The sequence below is a fragment of the Mustela putorius genome, unplaced genomic scaffold (assembly GCF_011764305.1).
Source record: "Mustela putorius furo isolate JIRA1106 unplaced genomic scaffold, ASM1176430v1.1 tig00003976_pilon_pilon_pilon, whole genome shotgun sequence".
Classification (NCBI taxonomy): Eukaryota; Metazoa; Chordata; class Mammalia; order Carnivora; family Mustelidae; genus Mustela; species Mustela putorius.
The window spans coordinates 5,021,588-5,048,974 of record NW_025422118.1 but is presented as its reverse complement, the minus strand read 5'-3'; the positions used below and the strand labels follow the sequence as shown (position 1 = coordinate 5,048,974).

Here is a 27,387-nt window from a genome sequence, read left to right as displayed (position 1 = left end):
GCTGGGGGTATACCTGGACTTTTGATAACCCCTTCTTTTGTAGCTATCAATGTATCTGGCTCCTGTCTCTGTCATGACACTCAAGATATATTTATTTGTTTACCTGCTTGTCTCAGGACTGTGAACTCCTTCAGGGTAGGTATTGTGTTATTACTTTTATATTCAGGGCTGCAGGCTGGGCACATTTAATTGCTATAGTTCTCAAAAGATAGTCCACGCATGCTGGGGCTCCTTTCAGGGATCATGAGATCAAAACTATTAAGACATGATTTGCTTTTTTTGCTGTGTTTCTGACATTTGCACTGTTGATGCAAAAGCAATCGTGGGTAAAACTGCTGGCAGCTTAGCAAGAATTAAGGCAGTGGAAATAAATTGTACTGTCAGTCATTGTATTGTGCGCTGCCATGCATTCATAATAAAAATAGTGCCCATTTCACTTAAGAATACTGTTCATGAGGGACGCCTGGGTGGCTCAGTTGGTTAAGCAGCTGCCTTCGGCTCAGGTCATGATCCCAGTGTCCTGGGATCGAGTCCCACATCGGGCTCCTTGCTTGGCAGGGAGCCTGCTTCTCCCTCTCCCTCTGCCTCTGCCTCTGCCTGCCTCTCTGTCTGCCTATGCTCGCTCGCTCTCTCTCCCTCTATCCCTGACAAATAAATAAATAAAATCTTAAAAAAAAAAAGAATACTGTTCATGAAATAAAAATTACTAATTTTATTAAATATTAACCCTTGGGGCACCTGGGTGGCTCAGTTGGTTAAGTGTCTGCTTTTGGCTCTGGTCGTGATCCCAGGGTCCTGGGATTGAGCCCCACATCAGGCTCCCTGCGGGAAGTCTGTTTCTCCCTCTCCCTTCCCCGGTTCATGCTCTCTCTTGCTTGTTCTCTCTCTCAAATAAATAAATAAAATCTTAAAAAAAAAATTAACCCTCGCATTCACACCTTTTTCATATTCTGTGTGACAAAATAGTATGCATAAAACAGTTCTGCATACTGAAGTATGCTGGTCTGTTGAGGAAAAAGGACTTAACAGGTGATTTGAATTGGTAACTGAACTAGCTACTCTGTTTTTCGTGGATCTTCATTTTTACTTAAAAGTACAAAAGAGGGGGCACCTTCGTGGCTCAGTTGGTTAAGCATCTGCCTTCAGCTCAGGTCGTGATCCTGGGATCCTGGGATCAAGCCCACATCAGGCTCCCTGCTCAGTGAGGAAACGGTTTCTCCTTCTCCCTCTGCTTGCTCTTCTACTACTTGTGCTCTCTTTCTCTGTCAAATTAATAAATAAAATCTTAAAAAAAATACAATAGAGAATTAGGGCTAGTCAGATTTAAAGTGAGCTTGTTACTTCAAGGAAAACAACTGATAATATTTGTTGCCAATGATAAAATATGACCTTTCAAGACAAAGCAGACTTTAGAGAACTTTCATTTGCTTAGAGCTTGACAGCTTCCCAATACTTAAAGGCTCTTCTAATGAGACTGGTGAAAATTAAAAAAAAATATTATATATATATATATATATATATATATATATATATAATATAATCAAATGTGTTAACATTTGGGGGACTGAATAGAATAGTGAACTGATATTTTCCAAATAACCAATGCTTGATGTCCGAAATCATGTATAGGTAAAAGATCCATTCAAAGTGCAAGATAGACCAATGGATTTTAATGTTTTGGAGTACAAAATATTCGCTGATAGGTTTTCAGATTCCATATTGCAACTAACCTTTAAGAAGCCACCATTTGTTGAACTTTAGTGTAGCATTAAAAAGAATAGCCATAATTGTCTGAAGAGGCTATTAAAATACTTCTTCCTTCTCCAACTACATAGTTGAAGGAGGCTGGGTTTTCTTCATATACTTCAACCAAAACTAAAGTTGTAATTTGAATACAAAAGAAAATATGAGAATCTAACAATTTTCTATTAAACCAGACGTTAAGGAAATTTATAAAAATGTAAAGCAATGTCCTGCTTTCCCCTGATTTTTTTCATTTTGGAAAATTACTTTTCCATTAAAAAATTCATTTACAAGAAATGGGTTTTTAATGTTATTTTAAATGAATTAGTAAACATTTAAATTTGTTTTAATTTCTACTAAACAGTGATAGATACAACCTAAATAACAGTACACTTTAGGGTCCTCAACAAAGGAAAAACCAGTGATATCGAGGATACAGAGATTTGGAGACAGAGGACCTAAATTCAAGGTCTGATTATGTCACTTAAACGAGTTTAGGTAATTACTTAGGACCAGCCTCTGAAGACAAACACTATGTTTGCTATTTTGGCTCCATCATGTACCGATAGTATGATTTTGGTAAGTCATTTTACCTCTGTAAATAGGGAGAACTATAGTCTGTACTTAAAGTTAAGGTGAGGACTAAATGGAATTACACTATGTCATCGTGTTTGGACATAAATAGCTCGTTTCCAGCCTGTCGTGCAGCTTTTAAATCTGGTGAAGCTCACCTCTACATTTTTTTTAGACGTATGTTTTGGCAGCCTCGAAATCCTAAGAAACGTAAGCGGGAGGGGGCAAAGCCCCATAGATAAAGTTTTTTATTGTTTTTTTTGGTTGTTGTTGTTTTGTTTTTTCTTCAAATGCCAACGGTATCCATTCTCTACACCCAGAAATGGAAACTGCGGCTTGCGCCCTATTGTCCAATCGCTCGCTAGGGGCGTGGCATCTGCGTCTCTTTCGGGTTCTGGGCATCTCTCCTGGCCCCTTAGTACAGTTAGCCAGAGTAGTACCAGCGTCAGCGCGTCTCTTCCCATCTAGTTTTCTAGTCTACCAAGTGAGGGGGCTGGGCTGGTTAATTCTGAAGAAGCTTTCTTTCACTGAAACTCAAAATGCTCCCATACACCTACAACGTCTTATCCCCCATCCCCGCCTTTCAAAGACCTCCGACCTCAGACGGAGATCCCGCGCGCCATCCGGGAGCGGAGGGCACGCCCCACGCGCCGCCCGCGCGCCCAGCGCTTCGGCTCCCTGCCCGCAGGAAGGAGCCACATCTCGCGCGATTCCTTCTACCTCTCGCGACACTTCCGACCAGTCTCCTGCGGCTCTCCTTGCCCCACCCATCGTTTCCACGCCGCGGCCCGCACCACCTCACCTCTGCTCTCCGTAGACCGACCCGCTGCTCGCCCGCTGGGAGCGCAGTGGAGCCCAGTGTTGGGTCCGAGCCTGGCGGGGCCGCAGGCTCCGCCCTGCTGCGCTCCGCCCCGCCTGGGCTCGGGGGAAAGGCCGCCGCGGGGACATGTCGTGCCCCCCTCAGCGAGGGCAGGAGTGTGTGAAAGGCAGCGGGGCTGTCAGGTGAGCCCGCGACGGCGTGTTGGGGTGGGCGGCTGGGCGGAGGGAGGCCACTGGGCTGCGGGTTGGAGGCATTGCGGGATGGGGATGCCGGTGGCGGAGGAGGACGCAATGCCTGAGGCAGAGAAGAGAGGTGCTGTGTGGACCACCACGGTGGCGGGGAGCGGGGAAGTGACCTCGGTCCGGGTGAAGGGGCCAGGCTTGCCTTAGTACGGACTGCGCTTGTTCCATCGGTGGCTCCGCTCCTCTCTGCAGGGCTGCAAGCGGGAGGAGGCAAGTCCCCGAGCTCTGAGGTCCCATATCTGGGCTGCAGGAGGCCCAGGGTTGTGGGGGGAGAGGGATGCGCCAAGGTGGCGGAGGTAAATTGGTGTCAGGAAGAAAGGTGAAGCGGCCGAAAGGCTGGAGAGCGTTGGCCCAGAGGAGGCCAGGAGTTTGCCATCCTGCTGCTCTCGGTGCTGAGATACCAATAATGCTCATTCCCCTCAAACTGAGTACACTCGCGTGTGTGAAGTGTTCCTTGCCTGGTGGTCTGAGTGTTGAAGGGGTAGGACCACACAGGTCACAGTCGTGTTTGAGAGAAGGAGGCATTTGAGGTCACTTGTTACTTTTCTCCTGAGACTTGGACGGTGGGAGTGGGTGCGCGCGTGCGCACAGTGGCTCAAACTAGGGTTCGTGTTTTCAGAATTTGTGCCCTAGTCACTAATTAAGTACACTTCAAGGATCAATAGAAGGTGACAGGGTCTTAAGTGAATAGTTTTACTTTCAGTATTTTAAGATTCCGATAAGCATGTAAGTGTGTAATGATAGGGGCCTGGAGCCTAACATCTAGGTGTTATTAAGACAGGTGGAGTAAATTTTTTGCCTTTAGTAATAGATTTAGATTGAAATTGGGGTAAGATGTTTTGTTGCAATCAAGTTTTTGACCATGTGTTTCTTCTGATTCTGGGTTTGTCTTTTTTTTCTTAAGTCATTTTAATTTTATTTTTAAAAATTTGTATTTATTCGAAATACAGAGAGAGAGTGAGCAAGAGCAGGAGCAGGGGAAGGAGCAGAGGGAGAAGGATACTCCCCGCTGAGCAGGGAGCCCAGTGTCGTGCAGGGCTCCAGAGCCAAGGGCCTTGAGATCATGACCTGAGCCAAACGCAGGTGCTTAATTGGCAGAATCATCCAGGGCCCCCTCTGGTTTGTCTATATTAAAGCCATGCAGTTTTCTGAGAGAATTGGGAAATCAGTGTAAGGTGGTTGGACTGACTATAAAAAGCATTTTGTTTAAACCTCCCCTCAAATTCAGCTGTTAATTTGCATGTTATTTCTGTATTGAGTTATGTGGCCCCTTGAGATTTTCTTTTCCAGAAATGACACCTTAAAATGACCAGTTGTGTGTGTGTGAGAGAGAGAAATTTCACTTTTAATAGAAGAAAAATGATTTTTCCCAATAGTTTTCTTGTGTCTTGTCTTTTAGAGAGCGAAATGTCATCAGTGGAATCACACCAGGAACAATTGTCCCAGTCAGATCCATCCCCGTCACCAAACTCATGTAGTTCCTTTGAGCTGCTAGACATGGACACTGGCAGTTTGTATGAGCCAGTTTCTCCTCATTGGTTTTATTGTAAAATAATAGATTCTAAGGAGACATGGATTCCTTTCAACTCTGAGGATTCACAGCAGCTGGAAGAGGCATATGGATCTGGTAAGATGGAAATGACTTCTGATAGATTAAGACTATTTCTCTCAGTCTACTATAATAGTTCTTATATTGAGTGCTGTTAAAAATATTAGATTTTTTTCTAGTTTTCTCTGTAGCATTTTTTTGGGCCATTCTCTTCTGTAGCATATTTATATAGAAATAGAAGTTTTATATTACTAACCAGTCACATTATAATATTTAAGAATTTGGTTTATATTTGAAAACAGTACTTAATATAATTTATGCATAGTTATCTAATTCTATTTCTTATATTCTAACATGTTTCAGTTTTTCTTTATGAAGAATGGAGACATGTCACATTGCAAAAGAATGAATTCTAACTTGTTACTTGTTTTTTCTTCCTTTATGAAACAAGAATGATGCTGGTAACTTTTATCATTATGATGGTCATGGTTGTTAATTTACTTTTTGGCCTCAAGAAAAAATTCAGAAAGCCTTATATACTTTGTTTAATGGGACACTACTGTCTCAGAAAAAGAACAAAACAGTATTTGGGTATTATTTTTTTCATGTTTCATTAAAGCCAAGAATGGTTTTGATGGTTTGTGAATTAGTTAAAAAATATCAATTCCAATTTGTTTAATGTTTAGGCAAGTAGAATATGTTCATTCTTAAGTCTTGTTACATTATTTAGAGTATAACTCAGAATTGTATTTTGGGAGGTTTATTTTGATATATGTACTTCTTTCCCCCTTTGCAATCCTTGATAGGAAAAGATTGTAATTGGAGAGTTGTCCCCACTGATGGGGGCAGATATGATGTGCATTTGGGGGAGAGGATGCGGTATGCTGTATACTGGGATGAGCTAGCGTCAGAAGTGAGACGATGTACCTGGTTTTACAAAGGAGACAAAGATAATAAGTATGTTCCCTACTCAGAGAGCTTCAGCCAAGTATTAGAGGTATTCCTTTGAGCCCTTTTGACTTATTTTCATTTTTTTCTTCTTCTATTTAGTAGTCTTTTCTTGTGACTTGTTTTTGTGAAATTTCTAGAAAGAGTTTGTTGTATCTGGATCCATTTATAGCATATCTTTTGTTAGTTTCAAGATAAAGTAGTTTTTATTTTCAGATTTTAAGATACTATGTAGAGTGTTATGCCTTTAAGTTAAAAATTTTTCCCTAATGGTGATCATTGTTAATAATATTTAAATTATGACCACAGGATTGGTCTTTTAGCCTTTTATTTTTCTGGCTGGAAATAGTCTGAAATTTGCTTTCTTTAAATTGGAGTAGACATTAATATTATTGAAAGAAGTATATCAGAATATGAATAGTGATTTTCTGTAGTCTAGATGATGAAAATAAGAGGGAATTTTTTTGCTGTATACTATTATCTGTTGTAATTTTAAAAGAATTTTCAAATATTTGATACATTAGAGTTGGATATTTTTACCTAATTGTTTATCTAGCAGTATTCTTGTAAAAAAAAAGTTCAGTTTTAATAGAAAAGCTATTAGAGAAATCTAATGAAATGTATTTTCTGTTAAGGAGACATACATGCTTGCTGTAACTCTGGATGAGTGGAAAAAGAAACTGGAGTCTCCTAACAGAGAAATTATTATATTACACAATCCAAAGGTAAAGCAAATTAAGCTTTCTTTCATGTGGGATTAAAGGTTAATTGCATTACTACGGAGAGCTTAATTGGTTTCTTTTTCATAGCGATTCTATTTAGGATACCCTTTGGAAATTTTTACATTGCATTCACAATTATGAAACTTGTAGACAGTGCCACCATTTTTTTACCTTCTTCACCTTATACAAAACAGTTTTCTTAGGGAAAATTACAACACTATAAATTAAGAATATCACTGACACATTATGTGGGCATATTTTACATGTGTAGGGTATTATTGAAAGATCTGTTAGCCTGATTTTTTTTCTTTTTGGCTTTATTGAGGTATAATTGACAAAGGCATAAGGTATTTAATATGTACAACATTGGCCTACTGTATTTTCAGGGTTCTCATTTCAGGCCATCAGAGTTGGGTATCAAAACTCTAGTTGAGATTTGACTATGTATTCTGTCTTGAAAAACCTGTTCCTATCCCTGAGAATGTATAAATAGAGATGTCTATAATGCAGAATATATTTATTGCTTTGATCTTTTTTATTTAAGCTTATGGTGCATTACCAGCCAGTTGCAGGGTCCGATGAATGGGGTTCAACACCCACTGAACAGGGTCGACCAAGGACAGTGAAGAGAGGGGTTGAGAACATTTCTGTTGACATTCATTGTGGTAATGTTAATTGTTTATTTTTTCTTCTGATGGACTTGTTTATGACTTAGGTGGGGCAGAGGGAGAAGGAGAGAGAATCTCATGGAGATTCTGCACTGAGTGTGGAGCTGGAGGTGGGGCTCCAGCTCATGACCCTGAGATCACAACCTGAGCTGAAACTTAGTCACTGAGAATCTTAATAGATGTAAAAATCTATTTTAAAGTTGCTAAGTATATATATTGTGGGATGGGTAAAATTTGGCAGTACTAATCAAGAAGTCACTTGGTACAAATAAACTGATTTAGTCCTAATTTTAAGAAGTATGATTCTGCATATTTGATTAAAATTAATCAATTATTAGTTCTGGTAAAATTAATTAGTCAAAAATTAATTCTGGTAACTCCTATTGTTGAAGATTGTGAACTAAGGAAAATGTTTTCAGTGAACTTTAGTGGTTATCCATTGCTATCTAGCTGGGGCCATTTATGGTTGGTTTCACAATATATTTAACTGGATTACAAAATTCCTTTTTATCTCTGAGAGGAGATGGCTTGTTTTAGTCTTACTATAATTTAAAAAGATGAGTTTAGGGGCACCTGTCTGACTCAGTCAGGGGACTGTATGAATCCTGATCTCAGGGTTGTAAGTTCAAGCCCCATATTGGGTAGAGAGATCACTTAAATAAAAACTTTAAAAAAATTAAAAGACGAGTTTAAAATTTTAAGGTTTATATATACACCAGACATTATTGGTATAATTGATAAAAATGGACTATTAGATAAAAGCATTCTACCAGCGTTATGTTGCCTGAATTTGATTACTGTGGTTATTTAAAAAAATATTCTTAGGAAATACGTATTAAAGTATTTAAAGGGTTAAGTATTTAAAGAGGTATGATATATGCAGTCTAATAATAGATGCAACCTGCTTCCAGGTGGTTCAAGAAAATGAATGTGTGTGTAAACACACATAGAAAATAATAAAGCAAATGTAAATGTTGAAGTGTCAAATTTATAAAAAGTGTATGAGAGTGTCGATACAATTCTTTTTTTTTTTTTTAATTTTTATTTATTTGTTTGACAGACAGATTACAAGTAGGCAGAGAGGCAGGCAGATAGAGAGAGAGGAGGAAGCAGGCTCCCCGCCAAGCAGGAAGCCCAATGCGGGGCTCGATCCCAGGACCCTGGGACCATGACCTGAGCTGAAGGCAGTGGCTTTAACCCACTGAGCCACCCAGGTGCCCCGAGTGTCGATACAATTCTTTCATGTTTTCTGTAAGCTTGCAGTTATTTCAAAATGATAAGTTTAAAGTCTGAAAATTTTTTTTATAGATTTATGTCAAGATAAATTAGAAACATGGTAAAATCATTATTTTACTAAGTAAATTATAGGACTGTTTGTGTCCTTTAAATGATCTGCTTGGGATGCCTGAGTGGCTCAGTCGGTTAAGGGACTGACTTGATTTTGGCTTAGGTAATGATCTCAGGGTTACAGGATTGAGCCTCTGCTGAGCTTATCTGTCTCTCTGTTCCTCTCCCCACTTCTCAAATGAATAAATAACTTCTTTTAAAAAAATGATTTTGTATTTTAATTTGCCCATTTTTGTAACTTATTCTTTGTGAATGTTTGACTATAAACAGAGTTTAAGACTATTTATATGAAATGTTTTTTCTTTTTACTATCATTTACAGGAGAACCTTTACAAATAGATCACTTGGTTTTTGTAGTCCATGGGATTGGACCAGCTTGTGATCTCCGCTTTCGAAGCATTGTACAGTGTGGTAGGTTTGCAAAGCATGTAAGATTAAATCATTTAAGGGGGAATATTAGTCAGTGCTCCTGTGAGCTGAGATAAAGTGTTGCTTTTAGTCTTTTATCTGCATAATAAGATTTGGAGAGCTAAAGACAGGTGGCAAGGTAGTAAAGCTTCTTAACTTAGACCTAAAGTACTAGTGAATTCCTTAGGCTAATAGTTTATAATCTTAACTAATAATTCTTGAATGAACAAGCCCTTAATCCTTATAAAATTGTTTTATGAATGTGATGGTCCTCTTTCTAACCACTCCAAATTTAAAGGGAACCAAAAAGATGATATAGTTTTTTTTTTTTAATTTTTTAAAATATTTATTTATTTGACAGACCGTGAGCAGGAGAGGGAAAACAGGTGGGGTTGGAAGAGGGAGAAGCAGGCTTCCCGCTGAGCAGGGAGCCTGATGTGGGGCCTGATCCCAGGACCCTGGGATCTTGACCTGAGCTGAAGGCAAACACTTAATGGCTGTGCTGCCTAGGTGCCTCGATGATACAGTTTAAATGAATAAGAGAAACTTAAGTCATTTTTGTAATCCATAGTATGATAAAGCTCTTGATATTCTACTTGGAATATTTAGGTCATTAGTATAAGTTGATTTTAAAAGGTAGTGTCTTCTAAAACTTAATAGTACATATTCAGAGTCTCCCAACTTGGGAATCTTCTACTGGTTAATGCTTCTAAGCAGAAACCTTCTGGAAGGTTAAGACTGTTGTAGTATGAATTTCAAATAGCAGTTTTTTGGTTTTTTTAAAATCTAAAATATTGGTTAGAGGTTGTTTATAAGAATCAGAAAGTTAGTTAGGAATCTAACTGTAAGGCCATTGACAGAGTCATGTGATTTTTTTGTTTTTTTAAAAATTGAAATAGTTCCCATGACACAGAAGTTTTGAAGTTAACTTTTCTTTAGATAAAGTGTTTTGTATAGTAAAATAATGTTCTGTGTTAAGGGAATAGCTTTTGTGCACTGATATTTCCTGAATACCACTTTGCTGTTTTTCACTCAAGTAAATACGTGTTCTAAGCAAACAGAGAGAGCATAGTTATGTGATCTATTACATCCTTATTCTCTGAATTCATTGCTTCCCTGGTATGCATATGTTAATGTCTTTTCCAGTTAACGATTTTCGCAGTGTTTCCTTGAACCTGCTGCAGACACATTTTAAGAAAGCCCAAGAAAATCAGCAGATTGGAAGGGTAGAATTTCTTCCAGTCAACTGGCATAGTCCTTTGCATTCTACTGGTGTGGATGTGTGAGTAACATCTTATGTCTTTGAGTTGTTAACTAAGATTGTAATGCATTTTCTGATCATTGATATGGTTGGGATATTTCTGCTATAGCTAATTATATAAAAATTTGTTCAATGAGAAGTTTTTTGTACTTCTGTGTCTTTTCTTAGAGATACATTATTAAATGCTGACCTGGTTAGGAGTAAAGAACTGTGTATGTCTTACTAGCTTATTAGTATTTCTATTATAGCTATTATTATTTCTTTAGCATTAAGACCAAACATTGCTTTATTCCTATAGTGTATAAGCATTTCCATCTTTAGATGTCAAAGCCAGCCTACCTCAAGATGTACAGAGTATTTTGTCATTCCTTTTGTGATCATATTTAGATAATATTTCCATGTTGGGGGAAAAAAAGGAAATTCCTGAACATTAAGTTATTAGCATTTATAATCCAAGTTATAATTCATACAACTTTTAAGTGATGGCTTTCTTAAATCACAAACCCTGTTTTGTTTGTTCATTTTATGGTAATGTCAGAGAAGTTTGCCTTATATTAAGGATATTTCAGAGAGCTGTAGGCTCTCCAGAAAGAAGTGTGTTCATAATATAGTTGTAGGATAGAATGGCAAATGCTTTTCTGGAAGATAAAGGAAGTAGTCAGTATTATTTCCATGTTGGTCTTGGAAATGGCTTTTCTGATTCTGTGTCTCTCAGTTCTTAATACCGTATGATTTGAGCATATTCCATATGCCAGATGTTGTAGTATGGTGTTGCTTTTACTAGATAGAGTTCACATTCTTCAGGTTTGAGCTGATGCTAAGAGGTTCCTAAGGGCAAATTGCTCCCTAAACTACAGAAGCTGTTGAATCTTTTGAGGACTCTTTCTGGGTATTTTGAGAAAGCTTTAATTGGAAGTTGATTTGGATAATATCAGCATGGTTTTTCTTTTTGAGATATTCTGTTTGCCTTTGGCATCTGGTAGTCTCTCTTTCAGCTTTCAGAAATTCCGCATTGAGAAAGGGAGCTGATCCATTTATCATTTGACTTGTGATCAAAAAACCTTAATGCTGAGAATTCTAGAAAAATCATCTTGTATTTTCTGTCTTTAAAAATTCTTTATTACAGAGAATTTTGTATACAAAAATAGCTTATATAATGAATCTTCATATACAGATTATGATTACCCAGGGCAAACAAACCTCAACACATGGCCAGTTCTGCTCTATCCATTATTTTTCAACCTCTGTTTACTGCCCATCCCTCCACCATATCATTTTTGAACCAAATTTTATTATATCATTTCATCTGTAAATGTATGTTTGTATATTGGAAAGGACTTTTATTTATTTTTTAATTAACATATAATGTATTTTTTTAAAGATTTTTTATTTATTTGACAGAGAGACATCACAAGTAGGCAGAGAGGCAGGCAGAGAGAGAGAGAGGAGGAAGCAGGCTCCCTGCCGAGCAGAGAGCCCGATGCGGGACTCGATCCCAGGACCCTGAGATCATGACCTGAGCCGAAGACAGCGGCTTAACCCACTGAGCCACCCAGGCGCCCTAATGTATTGTTTTTATTCAGGGGTACAGGTCTGTGAATCATCAGTCTTACACAGCTCACAGCACTCATCATAGCACATACCCTCCCCAGTGACCATCACCCAGCCACTCTATCCCTCCCACCTCCCTCCGCCCCAGCAACCCTCAATTTGTTTCCTGAGATTAAGAGTCTCTTATGGTTTGTCTCCCTGCCGGGTCCCATCTTGTTTCGTTTTTCCCTCCCTTCCTCCCATGACCCCCGCCCTGCCTCTCAAATTAATTATATCAGAGAGATCATATGATAATTGTTTTTCTCTGATTGACTTATTTCACTTAGCATAATATCCTCTAGTTCCATCCACATCATTGCAAATGGCAAGATTTGGCGGGGGGGGGGGTTGATGGCTGCATAGTATTCCTATATCTATACCACGTGTATATCTATACCACGTGTATATCTATACCACATCTTTATCCATTCATCTGTTGATGGCGGAAAGGACCTTTAAAAATATATTAACCATAACACCATTACAGACCTAAAAAAATTATTTTTTTAAAAGATTTATTTACTTATTTATTTATTTGAGAGAGCATGCATGAGCGGGGGGGGGACAGAAGGTTGGAGAGACAAGCAGACTGCCTGCTGAGCACCCAGGTACCCCTAAAAAGTTCTTAATATCAGCACATATACAGTGTTTAAGTTTCCAGTTGTCTAGTAAATGTAATTTTATACATACACAATTTATTTATTTTGGCTAAAGATTTTATTTATTTATTTGACACAGAGAGAGAGAGAGAGATCAAACACAAGCAGGGAGACAGGGAGGTAGAGGAAGAAGCAGACTCCCTACTGAGCAAGGAGCCCGACTTGGGCCTTGATCCTAGGGCCCTGGGATCATGACCTGAGCCGAAGGCGAAGCTGAACTGACTGAGCCACCTGGGAGCCCGTTGTTGATTTGTCTTTTTTAAGTCTCTTTTAATCTCTTGATTACCTTTCCATCTCTTATCTCCTTGTAATTTGTGTATTAAAGAAGTTGTCTTGTAGAGATTCTTACTGACTTTTGCTGATCACATCGTTTTGACTTAATTAAACATGTCTCTGAGTCCTTTGTGTTTCCTATTAATAGATATTATCTCTTGTATCTTTAAATATCTAAGTCTAAGCTTGAAGGCTAAGCTGGATAATAACTTAGAGGACGTTATAGAATGTATTAGGTTTTTCTGCTTAAAATATATATGTGTGTGTGTGTGTATACATATATATATATTTTTCTCTCCCCCCCCCCCCCAGAGATCTGCAGCGAATAACTCTGCCCAGCATTAACCGCCTAAGGCACTTCACCAATGACACAATTCTGGATGTCTTCTTCTATAATAGCCCCACCTACTGTCAGACTATCGTGGACACAGTTGCTTCTGAAATGAACCGAATATATACACTTTTTCTTCAGAGGAACCCTGATTTCAAAGGGGGTGTATCCATTGCTGGTCATAGTTTAGGTAACAAATGAATTCTCTGTGATCAGAGAGGACTATCACATATTAAGGACACCTGTTTTTGAAGTACAGTGTCTTACCTATATCACATTTAGAGGTCTAGAACTGGTCTGTGATGAAGAATTTGGAAGGGGTTGGAAGGGGGTGGTGGTGGATTGGAAAGAAAAACTTTCTGCTTCATAGATTTTGCTACATGGGTAATTGGCTTAATACTTCTTGTATAAAAGCTGTGTAGTGCCAATACTTAGAAATTGTCCCTTCTTTCTTCTGTTTTAGGTTCACTTATACTGTTTGATATACTAACAAATCAGAAAGATTCTTTGGGGGATATGGACAGTGAAAAGGTAATTTAGATATACAGATATACTTCTCTTATACCATTTCTTTGGGCGGATTTTTAGATTTTAGACGTACTTTTTTGTCTTTTTGCTTAGTTTAGTCCCATACCATAACACATTAATTTTACATTTATTTTAATTTTAATAGACTTATCTCTTGGTATCTTCTTGGATGACAGAAGCAAGATAGTCATAAGCTTCCACAAATATTTTCCACATTCTAAAATAACTATAGATATCTTATTTTCCATTATAAATATGTACTTCTCTTCTGTTATTAGAATTATAGAATCATCTATAATCAGTTCAATTATAGAATCATTGAACTGAAAGGGAGTTTACATATAAGGAAATGAAGAATGAATTGGACACAAAATGATATAATTTGTAGAAATTCCCTTTGAAAGCAGTGGGGGGACTTGGTGTTTAAACATCTTTTGTAGGGTGCCTGGGTGGCTCAGTCAGTTAAATGCCTGCCTTTGGCTCCCGTCATGATCCCAGGGTCTTGGGATCGAGCCCTGAGTCTGGTTCTCTGCTCAGCGGGGAGTCTGCTTCTGTCTCCCTCCTCCGCTTGCCCTGCTTGTGCTCTTTCACTCTCTCACATAAATAAATAAATAAAATCTTTAAAACAAAGCATCTGTAAAACAAAGTCCTGTGACACATTATAGTTTTGAATTAGTATTTAGCATATACTATCTTGTATGTTTTCTCTTTTTATATAAGTGTCTTATTTCTGTTGTTGGACTGTGAGTTCTTCCAAGACGGGCTTTATTTTAGATTGTTTTATGTCTTAAATGCTCTTTCTGTAATAAGAACTCAATGAATGTTTTGGTAATGAAGAACACTTTGATAATCATTCATGCATTCATTTAAAAACATTGTTTCAACTAAAGTTGCATACTTAGAGATTACTTAATTTATATTTTGTACAAATTACAATTTATTTAAAATTATGTATATCTTTATATAGAACTCTTATATAGTACATTATTTTTATTGCTAGTAGTACTAATAAAGGACCGTCTAAATGAATTTAGAGAATATGAGCTTTACAATTTAATTTTTAGGATGCACCAAATATTGTCATGGATGAAGGAGACACACTGACGCTAGAGGAAGATTTGAAGAAACTTCAACTCTCTGAATTCTATAATCTCTTTGAGAAGGAGAAAGTAGATAAGGAAGCGCTGGTAAAATAATCTTTTAAAACTTCATGCTAGGGGCGCCTGGGTGGCTCAGTGGGTTAAGCCGCTGCCTTTGGCTCAGGTCATGATCTCAGGGTCCTGGGATCGAGTTCCGCATCGGTCTCTCTACTCAGCGGGGAGTCTGCTTCCTCCTCTCTCTCTGCCTGCCTCTCTGCCTACTTGTGTTCTCTCTCTGTCAAATAAAATCGTTAAAAAAACAAAAAAACTTCATGCTTATACCATTTTTAATATTTTTAGGTTTATCTTCATCTTAGTGCTGACTAAGAGCCTGCCCTTCAGAAGCATTTTAGTCATAAAAACTCTGTTATCATTAGTAATGTCCTTTAGCATTATTTATGTGTTTTTTATCTTATAAAGTGATCTTTGCTTTGTTGGAGACCAAAGTTCAGAGGAGCCATACTGACAAACATACAGTGATAGAGCAAAGACTAAAAAATAACATAGCTCAGAAAACAGAGTAAGAATGAATGACCACTTATCATTCCAGCTTATTTTCTCTAATACTTCAAGAGCCGTACTGTGGCTATTTGCTTATTTGTTTTTGGTTTTCTGCCACTTTTTTTTTTCTTTTTTTTCAGGCTTGCAATACATTCATTCATTTAATAGGTATTTAGTGAATGCTTAATACGAGCAGGCATGCTCTACCATATACTTGACTAGAGATAGAGTGGTCAGTAAGGTATTAGGTAAACCATAAACATCTTATATAAACATAAACATTGTGTTTATGGCTTAGTGGGGAAGACACATATTAAATAAACATAATTAATTACAATAGTGGTAAGTTCTAAGTTGGAAAAGTACATAGTAGTATTAAGAATGTATAATAAGACTAGTAGTCTGGAAGGGTGAAGGAAGACTTAACCTTATCAGGTGAGTAGCACCTAAGCTGAGATCTTGATTGTTTAGTTTGTTTCATGCTCAGTGTTTGCTGTATGTTCTTACTGCTTATGTCCATGAATAGGGATAGAATCTTTCTCAGGACTATGACATCTACGCGTGGAAATCAAGGAATGTTCTTTTGTCATGTAGGTAGATACCCACTTCTGTAGGGTGTTTTAAATACGTGTATATGTATAATAATACAATGTAATCTGTATTACTGTAGTATTGATACTATAGTACTGATACCTTTTATTCTTCTTTAGGCTTTTATGAATAAAGTACTTTTTTCCCCTCAAAATTATTAATGATGTTGTACCAATAGGGACCCCTATTAATATAAAAAAGAATAGTAGTGCTTGGGTCTCATTCCTCTCAGAGAACAGGATATTTAATTCTTTTTTATTTTGCCTAGAAATAAGGATATTTGATTTTCTGTACCTAGGCTTTATGTACTGACAAAGATCTTCAAGAAATGGGAATTCCCTTAGGACCAAGAAAGAAGATATTACACTACTTTAGGACCAGAAAAAATTTAATGGTATGTGTTTAATATAGCTTGTAGGATTAAATGGTTTTTGACATCCTTATATCCTCGTGCTTTGTGATGTGGTTAGGCAGCTAAGCAACTTTGTTAACTGATCTTTGGCTCTCCTTAGAAATTAAACACATTTTCTTAATTGATATCCTTAAAAAATGTTACTAGCTTCAGAAGTCTTGTCTCCCTTGGAGTCTTCCCACCATTCCATTTTTAAAAATTCCATAATCACTTTATTGAAATATAATTCATATCACATACCATAAAATTGACCCTTTTAAAGTATACAATTCAGTCATTTTTAGTGTATTTGCAGAGGTGTGTCATGATTACCACTATCTAATTTGAGAACTTTTACATCACCCTAAAAAGAAACCCCATACTCATTAGCAGTCACTCCCCATTCCCCTCTCCTGTGAACCACTGGTCTACTTTCTGTCATGGTGGATTTTGTTGTTCTGGATATTTCATCTAAATGGAATTATACAGTGTGTGGCTTTTTGTGACTGGCTTCTTTTGCTTTAGAATAATGAATTTGAGGTTTATCCATGTTGTAATAGTACTTTTACATTTAGTTTTTTCACCCACTAAATTCCTTTCCATATCTTAGCAGTTATTTTTCAACTTTGTAGCAGATTGCTTAGTTCTTATTTAAGGCCGAGTTCGTGGCCCAGTATCTCTATCATTTTGTATACCCATAGAGACATTCTACTTAAAAGGGAGTTGTGCTTCATTGAAACCCTTAGTGGCCCTCGGTGTTCCTCTTTTATCATGCTCTGCTGTTGTTTCTCTCATAATGGATGCCTAAAGTTTCAGCTGCTGCCCAGATAGCTTTGTTCACTGATTTAGAGCATGTAAGGATGTCCGTTCATCACTTAGGACAACTTTTGTTTTCATCAGCTTTATCTGTTTTCTGAGACTCTTCCTAGAATTATTCAAAACTTTCCTAAGTATCCTTTCAGACTGTGTATTTCTTTGGATATTTTTACAATATAACAGCTCCATAGAATTATTTTATTCTTTAGGGTATTAATAGACCAACCCTGCAGCCAGCTTCAGGGGTGACCATATCTGACATCCTCAAAGAACCAGGCTTCTGCAGTAAAACCAACGCTACTGGAAATGGTGACTATCTGGATGTTGGCATTGGGCAGGTAACAATACTAATTATCTTGAGTCATTTCATTGCGTGCCATTGGTATGGTAGGAACAGAGGTCACTTGTTATCAGTGAGAGATACTTTTTTATCTTTTTTTCCAGGTGTCTGTAAAATACCCCCGGCTCATCTACAAACCAGAAATATTCTTTGCCTTTGGATCTCCCATTGGAATGTTCCTTACTGTCCGAGGACTAAAAAGAATTGATCCCAACTATAAATTTCCAACATGCAAAGGTTTTTTCAATATCTATCACCCTGTAAGCATTGGACAGCTCTTGTCTTTTCACCTGAATATTAGAGCTTATTGATAAAGAACATATACTTTCCTGTTGTGTTGATTTGCTTTTTTCTATACTATTTTATGGTAATGAGACAATTTACAATAGTGTGAATCTGAAAGTGATGGGGCAAAACTACTGAAGTTTTTGTTTTTTTATGAGTTTATGATTATTCTTGCCTGATACACAGTTCCTAAGGCGGTCTTTCTTCAGCAGAGGTATCTGTAGCTATTATTTTTCCTATGTAGTTTGATCCCGTGGCCTATAGGATTGAACCGATGGTGGTTCCAGGAGTGGAATTTGAGCCAATGCTAATCCCACATCATAAGGGCAGGAAGCGAATGCACTTGGGTAAGTCTGAGTGCAGAACTTTTAATTCTAGATGTCTGGTCAGTGCAGACTGACTGGACCTCATTCACTTTGTTTAACTGTGTTGGACGCTGAACTGTTTGTAAACCATTTAATGTTCTTTATTCAAATATGTTTCAGAATTGAGAGAGGGTTTGACCAGGATGAGTATGGACCTTAAGAACAACTTGCTAGGTTCACTGCGGATGGCCTGGAAGTCTTTCACCAGAGCTCCATACCCTGCCTTACAGGCTTCAGAAACTACAGAAGAAACTGAAGCAGAATCTGAATCAAGTTCAGAGAAGCTGAGTGGTCAGTGATACTGTACACTTTGATTTCCTTCATTAGGTCTGATAAGAGTCCATAGTGTGTATTTCTTACTCATGGTATAGAACCAATACTATGAGCCCTAGTGAGCCTTCCCTTCGGCTAGTCTTTTCTATGATCTAAGAGCCACAAATTATGGAAAAACATTATTTGTGAGGAAAAATGTCAAGAGTAGCTGAATATCTGGTACAGAGGCTTTAAAAGACATCCCTTACTTGGGAACTTTGGAAGTGAGGTTAGGAGCCTCCTCTGCGAAGCACCTTGCTTTCATAGGGCAATGTCCTGTATTCATTGGTCGGTTTTATTTTCCTGGCTCGGCACTAGCTAGTATGCTCTCCTCTTAATTTCACAGTTAATGTTGCATTCTTTTTGCTTTAATTTTCAAATATTAAAGATTTCTATCCTTCTATTTAGTTTATAAACCAGAGGCAAATGAATTAGCTGTCAGAGGTACGGGAAAGAAATGGGATTGAACGAGTCAGTATGCCTTGAGGAGAAGCTTTAAGGGGCTTGAGAGGTGGAAGGTGCTTTCTGAGCAGAGAATACCTCACCCTGCTGTAACCTTGGTAGTCTGAAGGGAAGTACGGACAACCTTGGATGGCCAGAAGCTTTTAGATTGTTATTATGGGTCTTCTATGTCCAGATGTTAACACAGAAGAGACCCCTGTGACAGTTAAAGAAGAAGTCCCACCCATCAATGTGGGAATGCTGAATGGAGGCCAGCGCATTGACTATGTGCTGCAAGAGAAGCCCATTGAAAGTTTTAATGAATATTTATTTGCTTTACAAAGCCATCTATGCTATTGGTAAGTGAAGTTTGTTTTTGTTTCTGGGTGTTGTTTCTTTTCTTTCTTTTTTTGGGGAGGGGTCTAATTGTTTCAAAGCTATTTGATAGATATAGGAAAGGAAGGGTAGGCTAGTGTACATTTGGGATTAGAGTGATTTCACTTTTAGACAGTTATAAAATAACACAATTATATCATTTAAATAAATCTGATTTAAACACATTGTTTTTTTACTTTGCAGTTGGGTAGAGCATGGGCTGATGATGTCAGCAACCATGAGTTCAGGTAGTTTAGTTTTAAAAGTGGTGTCTTTTGGTCATTGGTGGGGGAAAGGAAGGGTACATATTATTGAACTGGAACAAATACATTACTGTTGCTAAAAGTATTGTAAACTCATTTGAAAGTATTTACAATAGCTAGATCAGAATTTATTATTTTCATTTTAAGTTTATACTTTTAATATTTAAATGTTTCTTCCAGATTTATTGATATAATTTACACATTGTATAAGATGTTCAACATGATTTGATACATGTATATATTGTGAAATGATTAACACCTCCATCACTTTACATAATTACTCTGTGTATACACACACTGTGTGTGATGAGAACATTTAAGAATTACTCTCTTAGCAACTTCCAAGTATATGATACAGTATTATTAATTCTAGTACCATGTTGTACATTAAATCCCCACAACTGGACACCTGGGTGGCTCAGTGGGTTAAGCCGCTGCCTTCGGCTCAGGTCATGATCTCAGGGTCCTGGGATCGAGTCCCACATCGGGCTCTCTGCTCAGCAGGGAGCCTGCTTCCTTCTCTCTCTCTCTCTGCCTGCCTCTCCATCTACTTGTGATTTCTCTGTCAAATAAATAAATAAAATCTTTAAAAAAAAAATAAATCCCCACAACTTATTCAACAGAATTAATCATTATTAAATATAATTATCTGATGGGTTATAGAATGGATTACTAATGCTTATTGAAATTCATACATTATAACAGAAAAGAACATAATCAGCAAATAAATTGAAACTAAAGAAAAAGATAGCTAGGAAAATAAGATGGATGGGTAATAAGGCTTCAGAAATGCATGCGTTTAGGTTTTCTTTTAAGATTTTATTTATTTATTTGTTAGAGAACAAGTAGAGAGAGCAGGAGGCAGAGGAAGAAGACGACTCCTTGCTGAGCAAGGAGCCCGATGTGGGACTTGATCCCAGGATCCTGGGATCATGATCTGAGCTGAACGCAGATGCTTAACTGACTGAGCCACTTAAATTGTGATTCTTTATTTAATTTTTAAAAAGTTTTTATTATATTTTACTTCCTAAATGTTTTTTAAATTCATTCATTTGAGAAAGAGACCATGAGAGCGTGAGCAGGGGAGAGGGGAGGAGAGAAAAAGAGGGAGGGAGGGAGAAGGAGAAGCAGACTCCTTGCTAAGCAGGAAACCCTACATGGGGCTGGATCCCAGGACAATTCCAGGTCTGGGCTCAATCCTAGGACCCTGAGATGATGACCTCAGCCAAAGGCAGATGCCTAACCAACTGAACCACCCAGGTGCCTTGTTTTTTTAAGTTTTTATTTAAATTTCAGTTAGTTAATATATAGTGTAATATTAGTTTCATATGTACAATTTAGTGCTTCAGTACTTCCAGATAGCTGGTGCTCATCACAAGTGCACTCCGTAATCCGCATCACCTATTTAACTCTTCCCCTTATGTACCAACCCTCTGGTAACCATCAGTTTGTTCTCTATAGTTAAGAGTCTATTTCTTGGTTTATGTCTTTTTTTTTTCTTTGCTCATTTATTTGATTTCTTAAATTCCACATAGGAGTGAAATCATATAGTATTTGTCTTTCTCTGACTTATTTCACTTGGCATAATACTCTCTAGCTCCATCCTTGTCGTTGCAAGTGGCAAGACTTCATTCTTATTTGTGGCTGACTGGTATCACGCTGTGTGTATATACCACCTATCTCTATCCATTCATCTATCGATGGACACTTGGGCTGTTTTCATAATTTGGCTGCTGTTGATAATGCTGCTATAAACATTGGGGTCCTCAGTGGCACAGTTAGTTGAGTGCCCAGTTCTTGGTTTTGGCTTGGGTTGTGATCTCGGGGTGGTGGGATTAAGCCCCATGTTGGGTTCTGTGCACAGTGCAAAGTCTTCTGGAGACTCACCCTCTCTCTCCCTAAGCCCCTCCTCCCTATACTTCCTTGCTCTCTCAAGTAAATAAATCTTTTTTTTTTAAAGATTTTATTTATTTATTTGACAGAGAGATCACAAGTAGGCAGAGAGGCAGGCAGAGAGAGAGAGAGAGGGAGAAGGAAACAGGCTCCCTGCTGAGCAGAGAACCTAATTCGGGCTTGATCCCAGGACCCTGCGATCATGACCTGAGCCGAAGGCAAAGGCTTAAACCGACTGAGCCACCCAGGCAACCTTCAAATAAATCAATCTTTAAAAAAATTGGGGGGCACCTTCGTGGCTTTGTTGGTTGAGCCTCTCCCTCTAGCTCAGGTCATGATCTCTGGGTCCTGGGATTGAGCCTAGCATTGGGCTTGGTCAGCAGGGAGTCCTTGGTCCCTTGCTCAGCAGGGAGTCTGCTTTCCCCTTTCCTTCTCTCTGCCCCCCCCCCCCGGTTTTGGTCTCTGTCAAATAAGTAAATAAAATCTTAAAAAAAAAAAAAATCGGGATACATGAATCCCTTTGAACTAGTGGGTTTCTGAGATTCTGGTTGTGATTGCAGATATTTTGTCTACAGATGAATTTGGGGAGAATTGACATCTGAATAATGCTGAGTCTTCTGATCCACAAACACAGTATCTCTCTGTATTTTGGTCTTTCATTTCCCTTAGCAATGTTTTGTAGTTTTCAGTGTATGTATTTTGCGTACTATAGGGTTTTTTTGAATTCTGCTTATTTATTCATGAGAGACCACATGAGCATGTGAGCAAGGGGAAGGAGAAGGAAGAGAGGAAGAAGCAGGCTCCCCACCAAGCAGGGAGCCCGATGTGGGGCTCAATCCGAGGACCCTGAATCATGACCTAAGCTGAAGGCAGATGGCCAACCTACTAAGCCATCTAGGCACCCCACACTATAGTTTTTAAGTTGCACGCCTTGTATGCTCCTTTCTCTCTTCAGATCAGATCAATCTTTTGCCTTTTACTTAAAAAAAAAAGAAATTGCATTCCTCCAGTTATGAATAAGATTGAGCATCTTGACATATATTTCAGGACCATTTTTGTTTCCTTTTCTGGGAGTTTTCTATATTCTTTATTCTCTTTTATATTGAAATGTTTTTTTATTGTTGATCAGTCTGTGACGAGTTGCAAATGCCTTTTCTCCAGTTTGTCTTTGACAATTGAAAAGATTGATTTTTATGTGGTCATATTGATTTTTCCTTTCTGGCTTCTAGAATGTGTCATACTTAGATCTTCCTTATCCTCTGAAGAATGCCTTACCACAGTTTATTATGATATTTTATGGTTTCATTTTTACATGTGAATGTTTGATTCACTTTGGATTTATTCCAGGGACAGGTATAGATCAGCTCAGGTCATTTTCCAGATGCCTCTCATTTGTCACAACACCGTTAGTGGATTTGAGAGTCTCACTTTATTAAATTCCTATATAGATTTAGGACTATTTCTGAACTTCTTTTCTCTTGATCCATTTATTTATGCACCAGGATCACACCATTTGAATATCTTGTTTAGCTAATACCCCTTGACTGGCATAGGAATTTAACCTTAAGTCTGTGTATGGGATTTCTGGGGGATAGAAAAAGCATATGAATCCAATGAAACTTTACTTATATTTTGGAAAAATATATCCCCCCAAAAAATATATATATATATATATATATGTATGCATATATATATATATATATATAATCTTTTCTGGGGAGAAATCCATTGGTTTCATTAGATTCTCAAGTAGATACATGATTCAAAAAATGTTAAACCACAGATCTAGAGAAATGTTTGCTATATATCCTTAAGGCAGTCCTTCATGATGTTAATCAAATTTCTTTATGAACTAGATATAAGTAATTGCTTGGGCACACACAGAATGGTATCTGGAAGATACATAAGGAACTGGTAACTTGATTGTCAGAAGATGGGAACTAGTGGTTAACAGAGGTGGTAGTGAAACTTCGTTATAACACTCTTTTAGATCTTGATTATGAACTATACGATTATACTTTTTTTTTTTTTTAAGATTTTATTTATTTATTTGACAGAGATCACAAGTAGGCAGAGAGGCAGACAGAGAGTGGGGGTGAAGCAGGCTTCCCGTTGAGCAGAGAACCAGATGCAGGGCTCGATTCCAGGACCCTGAGATCATGACCTGAGCTGAAGGCAGAGGCTTAACCCACTGAGCCACCCAGGTGCCCCTATATATTTTTAAAAAGGTAAATTGGTCCAGTTGGTCACCTTAAAAAATTAAGGTGACCAGCTGGATGGCTCTTCCATATTATTCCAAGAAGACGTTCTGTGGAAAGGGAACAGTTCTTGGCTGGTTATTTACTACTAGCTTTTTTTGTATTACCAGACATGATGCTAGACTTTTTAAAAAAAATTGTGGTTGATATACAATTTTATATTAGTTTCAGGTGAATTACTGCTAGTGAATTGGACAATTCAGTGCTCACCATAAGGGTAGCCGCCATACCTTATTACAATATTATCAACTATATTCCCTGTGGTATACTTTTCATCTCCATGACTTACTCATTTTATAACTTGAAATTTGTACCTCTTAATCCCCTTCATCTATTTCATCCATCCCCCCACCCCTCTCCCTCTGGCAACCACGTTGTTCTTTGTATGTATATGAGTCTGGTTTTTGTTCATTTGTTTTGTTTTTTAACTTCCACATATACGTGAAATCTTACGGCTTTTGTCTCTTACTTCACTTAGCATCCTCTAGGTCGATCCACACTATGGCAAATGGCAAGATTTCATTGTTCTTTATGGCTAAGTAATACTCCACTGTAAAATGAACTTTTGAGAAAAATGAACTTGTAAGGTGGTTGTGTAGATTACATGAGAGAATATATGTAAAGCATCTAGTATAAACGTTAGTTTCTTCTTACAACTTAAGTTTTTCTCTTTACAGGGAGTCTGAAGATACGGTATTGCTGGTCCTCAAAGAAATCTACCAAACCCAGGGCATCTTCCTTGATCAGCCTTTACAGTAAAAATGAACCATATATGGCTGCTTAATGTAAGTTTTTAAATGTCATGTATGCAGCATAGTTCCTACATACTGACATGTTATGAGGAACAGTGTAGGCTTGAGCTCTTTATAAACGTACTTTTCTGTTGCCTGTCACCAAGATCTAGGTTATTGTTCATTTTTAGAGGGACTCTGGTTAAAATTGCTGAGGAATAAGTGCAATAGCCCATTTAGACGAAGAGTGTGTGTGTGTGTTTGCTGGTGACTTAGTCCAGTAACACCTGTCACTTTTTTAGGATCTAAACTCAGAATCTAAATAGTTCTTATCATTTAAGTTACCACGGCAACAGTTACAATTTTAATGACGAAGAGCCCATCCTGAGATTTAAGTTCCTCAGCTTCTTAGATGTTTAATAGAAAGTTCATGCATTAGACTCCCGAATTCTGCCTGGTCGCCTTCCAGTTGTGACTGCATCGTGACCTCTGTTCCACTCTTCCCTAGACGGACACTGAAGGATCCTCCCCCAGAAAATCCGCCTGCTTGTTGCTGCAGTTTCCCTCTCCTCAGCCGTGTCATTCCTGCATGTTGCCTGTCACTTACTTACCACTGGGGTCTTTGGAAGATAATCTTGTTATCTCAGAAGTGAGAGAAAAAGCAAAGGGAAGACCCTATTACTTTTTACCACTGGCTTCATAGAAGCACTTGCCACTCTTCATAGTGGGGTTTGTTTGCATCTTTAATTTTGGATGATAAGGGCCATCCTCTATTGCTTATTATTTGAGATAGTATGAAGTCTTTTTTGAGTTTTATTTATTTTGGCTTGGTAGAAATTTTTCTAGGAAATTATTACTTATCTTTAGAAAATGTTTCAGTTTGTAAGCAGGCTCTGGAGATTAGAAGGCATTTTGGGGTGCGCTCATCTCTCATTGCTGTTCTCTGCATTTGGAGGCTAAGTGGGGGTGGAGTTGGGCAGCTTCCTTCGAGCAGCGTTTGTTTCCTACAAGTACTGTGTGAAGGCCTGAAGTGTAGCTCACACACAGTATTGTTTACTCTCTGCAGCGGACAGCTGACCGCAAGGATTCGCTGATGCTATTCATTGTTTTCCCAGCTGTTCGAGCTGCTCTCAGAGTCTTCAGTGGATAGTTTAGTTCCTATTAGGTGCATCTTTATAAAGCAAAGATGTTATATATTCTAGACCTGTCCTTTTATATTATGCTTCAAATGGGGAGACTCTAGATGACATCTTAGTTATTTGATAGTAACTTCTGTTCTTAAGTTGAGGGCAAAGTCATAAGGGCTGACAAAACCTGAAATCCCATAGCCTTGACAGTAGTACATTTAAGGTGAAATAGAATTTGTGCAAGTCAACCACGATATTCACTTGAGTGAAGGCAGTATTGTGTGTCCTCTTTGAAGACATTTTGTAAACACCATTGCCTGCTTAGGTACCCATAATCCAGAGAGCTTATTTAATAGCCTCATGGCACAGGTAGTGTTGGCTGGGCAGGTAGCTTCGGCTGGGAGAAATATTTCTTATTCTGAAAGAAAAATCTGTGCAGCCAGTGCAGAGTCCGTGTCAGAACATGCGAAGTGAGATGTATGTACCTTGCAGATGACGGGTGCATATAGACTGATATTTTCCAGGGCATCTGCTCACCACTGTGCTGTATATTCTTTTTCATTGGTCAGAGTTTGTCACTGACCTTGCAGTTCTCTCTGTGATAGTCCTTTACCCTCTCCTCCAACTCTATAGGCCTCTCTGTTTATAAAGTGGAATAGGCAGGCAAACTGTGTTTTGTTTTTTATAAAAAAGGGTTTTTTTTGTAAATGTATCATGGTTATCCAGTGCATTGGCATTTAACATTTACTTAAGCCATCCGTGTGACAGCCGTGATCTCTATCCCTTTCCAGAGAAACGGAAAGGGAAGGTTAATCACTGTCACCTTAGAGATGGCAGAGGTAGGGCTGGGCTGGGTACAGGATCCGTTCCTGGCCTTTACTTGTCCATCTGCTTATAGACTAATGCTGAGCCACTAAGAAGTGTCATATATATGGAATACTTTTATTTTCTTTACTATATAAGCTGAGTTTGAAGTAAGGGTTACTGAGAATTAAGTAGCATTCAATTATATTTTAAAGGAGAAGCTTTTGTCAAGTTGTTGTCTTCAAATTTAAATTTATTCTTCATATTAGCAGAATAGCTTAAGAGTAAACCAAAGGATAAGCAAGAAAGAATGAGTCCCTATAACCAAAGATGAACAGCATAACCCTGGATAGCTAGATAAACCACTGTTGGTACTAAGAAAAGTTTTCTGACGGTGAGGGGCAGACGACTATAAAGGAGTTCCTATCTCGTCTCTCCACCTACGGTATCATTGTGGTTGTGTAGTACACAGGTTAATAAGCTTGATTTAAATTCTTTATTTAGCTGTGTTATTTGCACTATTTCGGTTGTATCATGTGCAATCTCTTGACCAAGCCTACTTTTAAACTCTGTAGGGTATCATTTTATACATAGTCCCCGCTACAGAATTTGTATTGCTTATCTCAGCAAGAGATTGTGTGCACGGAAAGATTAAAAGCACTGATTAGCTTTCTAATATTTTGCACTTTTTGAAATGTTTGTTTTTTACATGATTCTATTTAAAAGTTTATGAAATACTGAAATAAAACCATATTGGCCAGTTGCCTACTTTTATCTGGTTCGATCCATTATACAGAAAATGAATACAGTAATCATTTTCTTCCCCTTTATGTTATTAAAGCTCATTAAAAAAGGAAGTTTGGGGTGAAGAACTAATATTTAAGTTCTTTTCCCTTGACTGGTGTTTTCATGATCATAGGCAGATGTAGTTCAGAATTTAAAGCATAGCAATTACAAAGTCAGCACTGAGACTATTCAATATTTACAGATATCAGCCTCTACTATGGCTTAGTTGTATCACTTATGTCAGATGGGGAATCCAGTGTTTTACTTCGGAAATTTTCCAGCGCTTGAATGATACTTTACGTACCAA

At 38.0% G+C, this 27,387-nt stretch overlaps 1 protein-coding gene across 1 annotated transcript; it reads left to right on the top strand.

Moving 5' to 3' along the window:
* The first annotated feature begins 3,080 nt into the window (after nucleotides 1-3,080).
* Nucleotides 3,081-27,057, top strand: DDHD2 (DDHD domain containing 2). The gene is made up of 18 exons (XM_004758218.3): nucleotides 3,081-3,318; nucleotides 4,778-5,005; nucleotides 5,734-5,924; nucleotides 6,511-6,600; nucleotides 7,142-7,262; nucleotides 8,934-9,023; nucleotides 10,167-10,302; nucleotides 13,116-13,324; nucleotides 13,598-13,665; nucleotides 14,727-14,849; nucleotides 16,192-16,287; nucleotides 17,310-17,438; nucleotides 17,545-17,700; nucleotides 17,970-18,072; nucleotides 18,211-18,381; nucleotides 19,040-19,202; nucleotides 24,310-24,417; nucleotides 24,872-27,057. Exons 2-17 carry the CDS (start codon nucleotides 4,786-4,788, stop codon nucleotides 24,389-24,391), a joined length of 2,148 nt encoding a protein of 715 aa, XP_004758275.1. The 5' UTR covers nucleotides 3,081-3,318; nucleotides 4,778-4,785; the 3' UTR covers nucleotides 24,392-24,417; nucleotides 24,872-27,057.
* The last annotated feature ends 330 nt before the right edge of the window (nucleotides 27,058-27,387 follow it).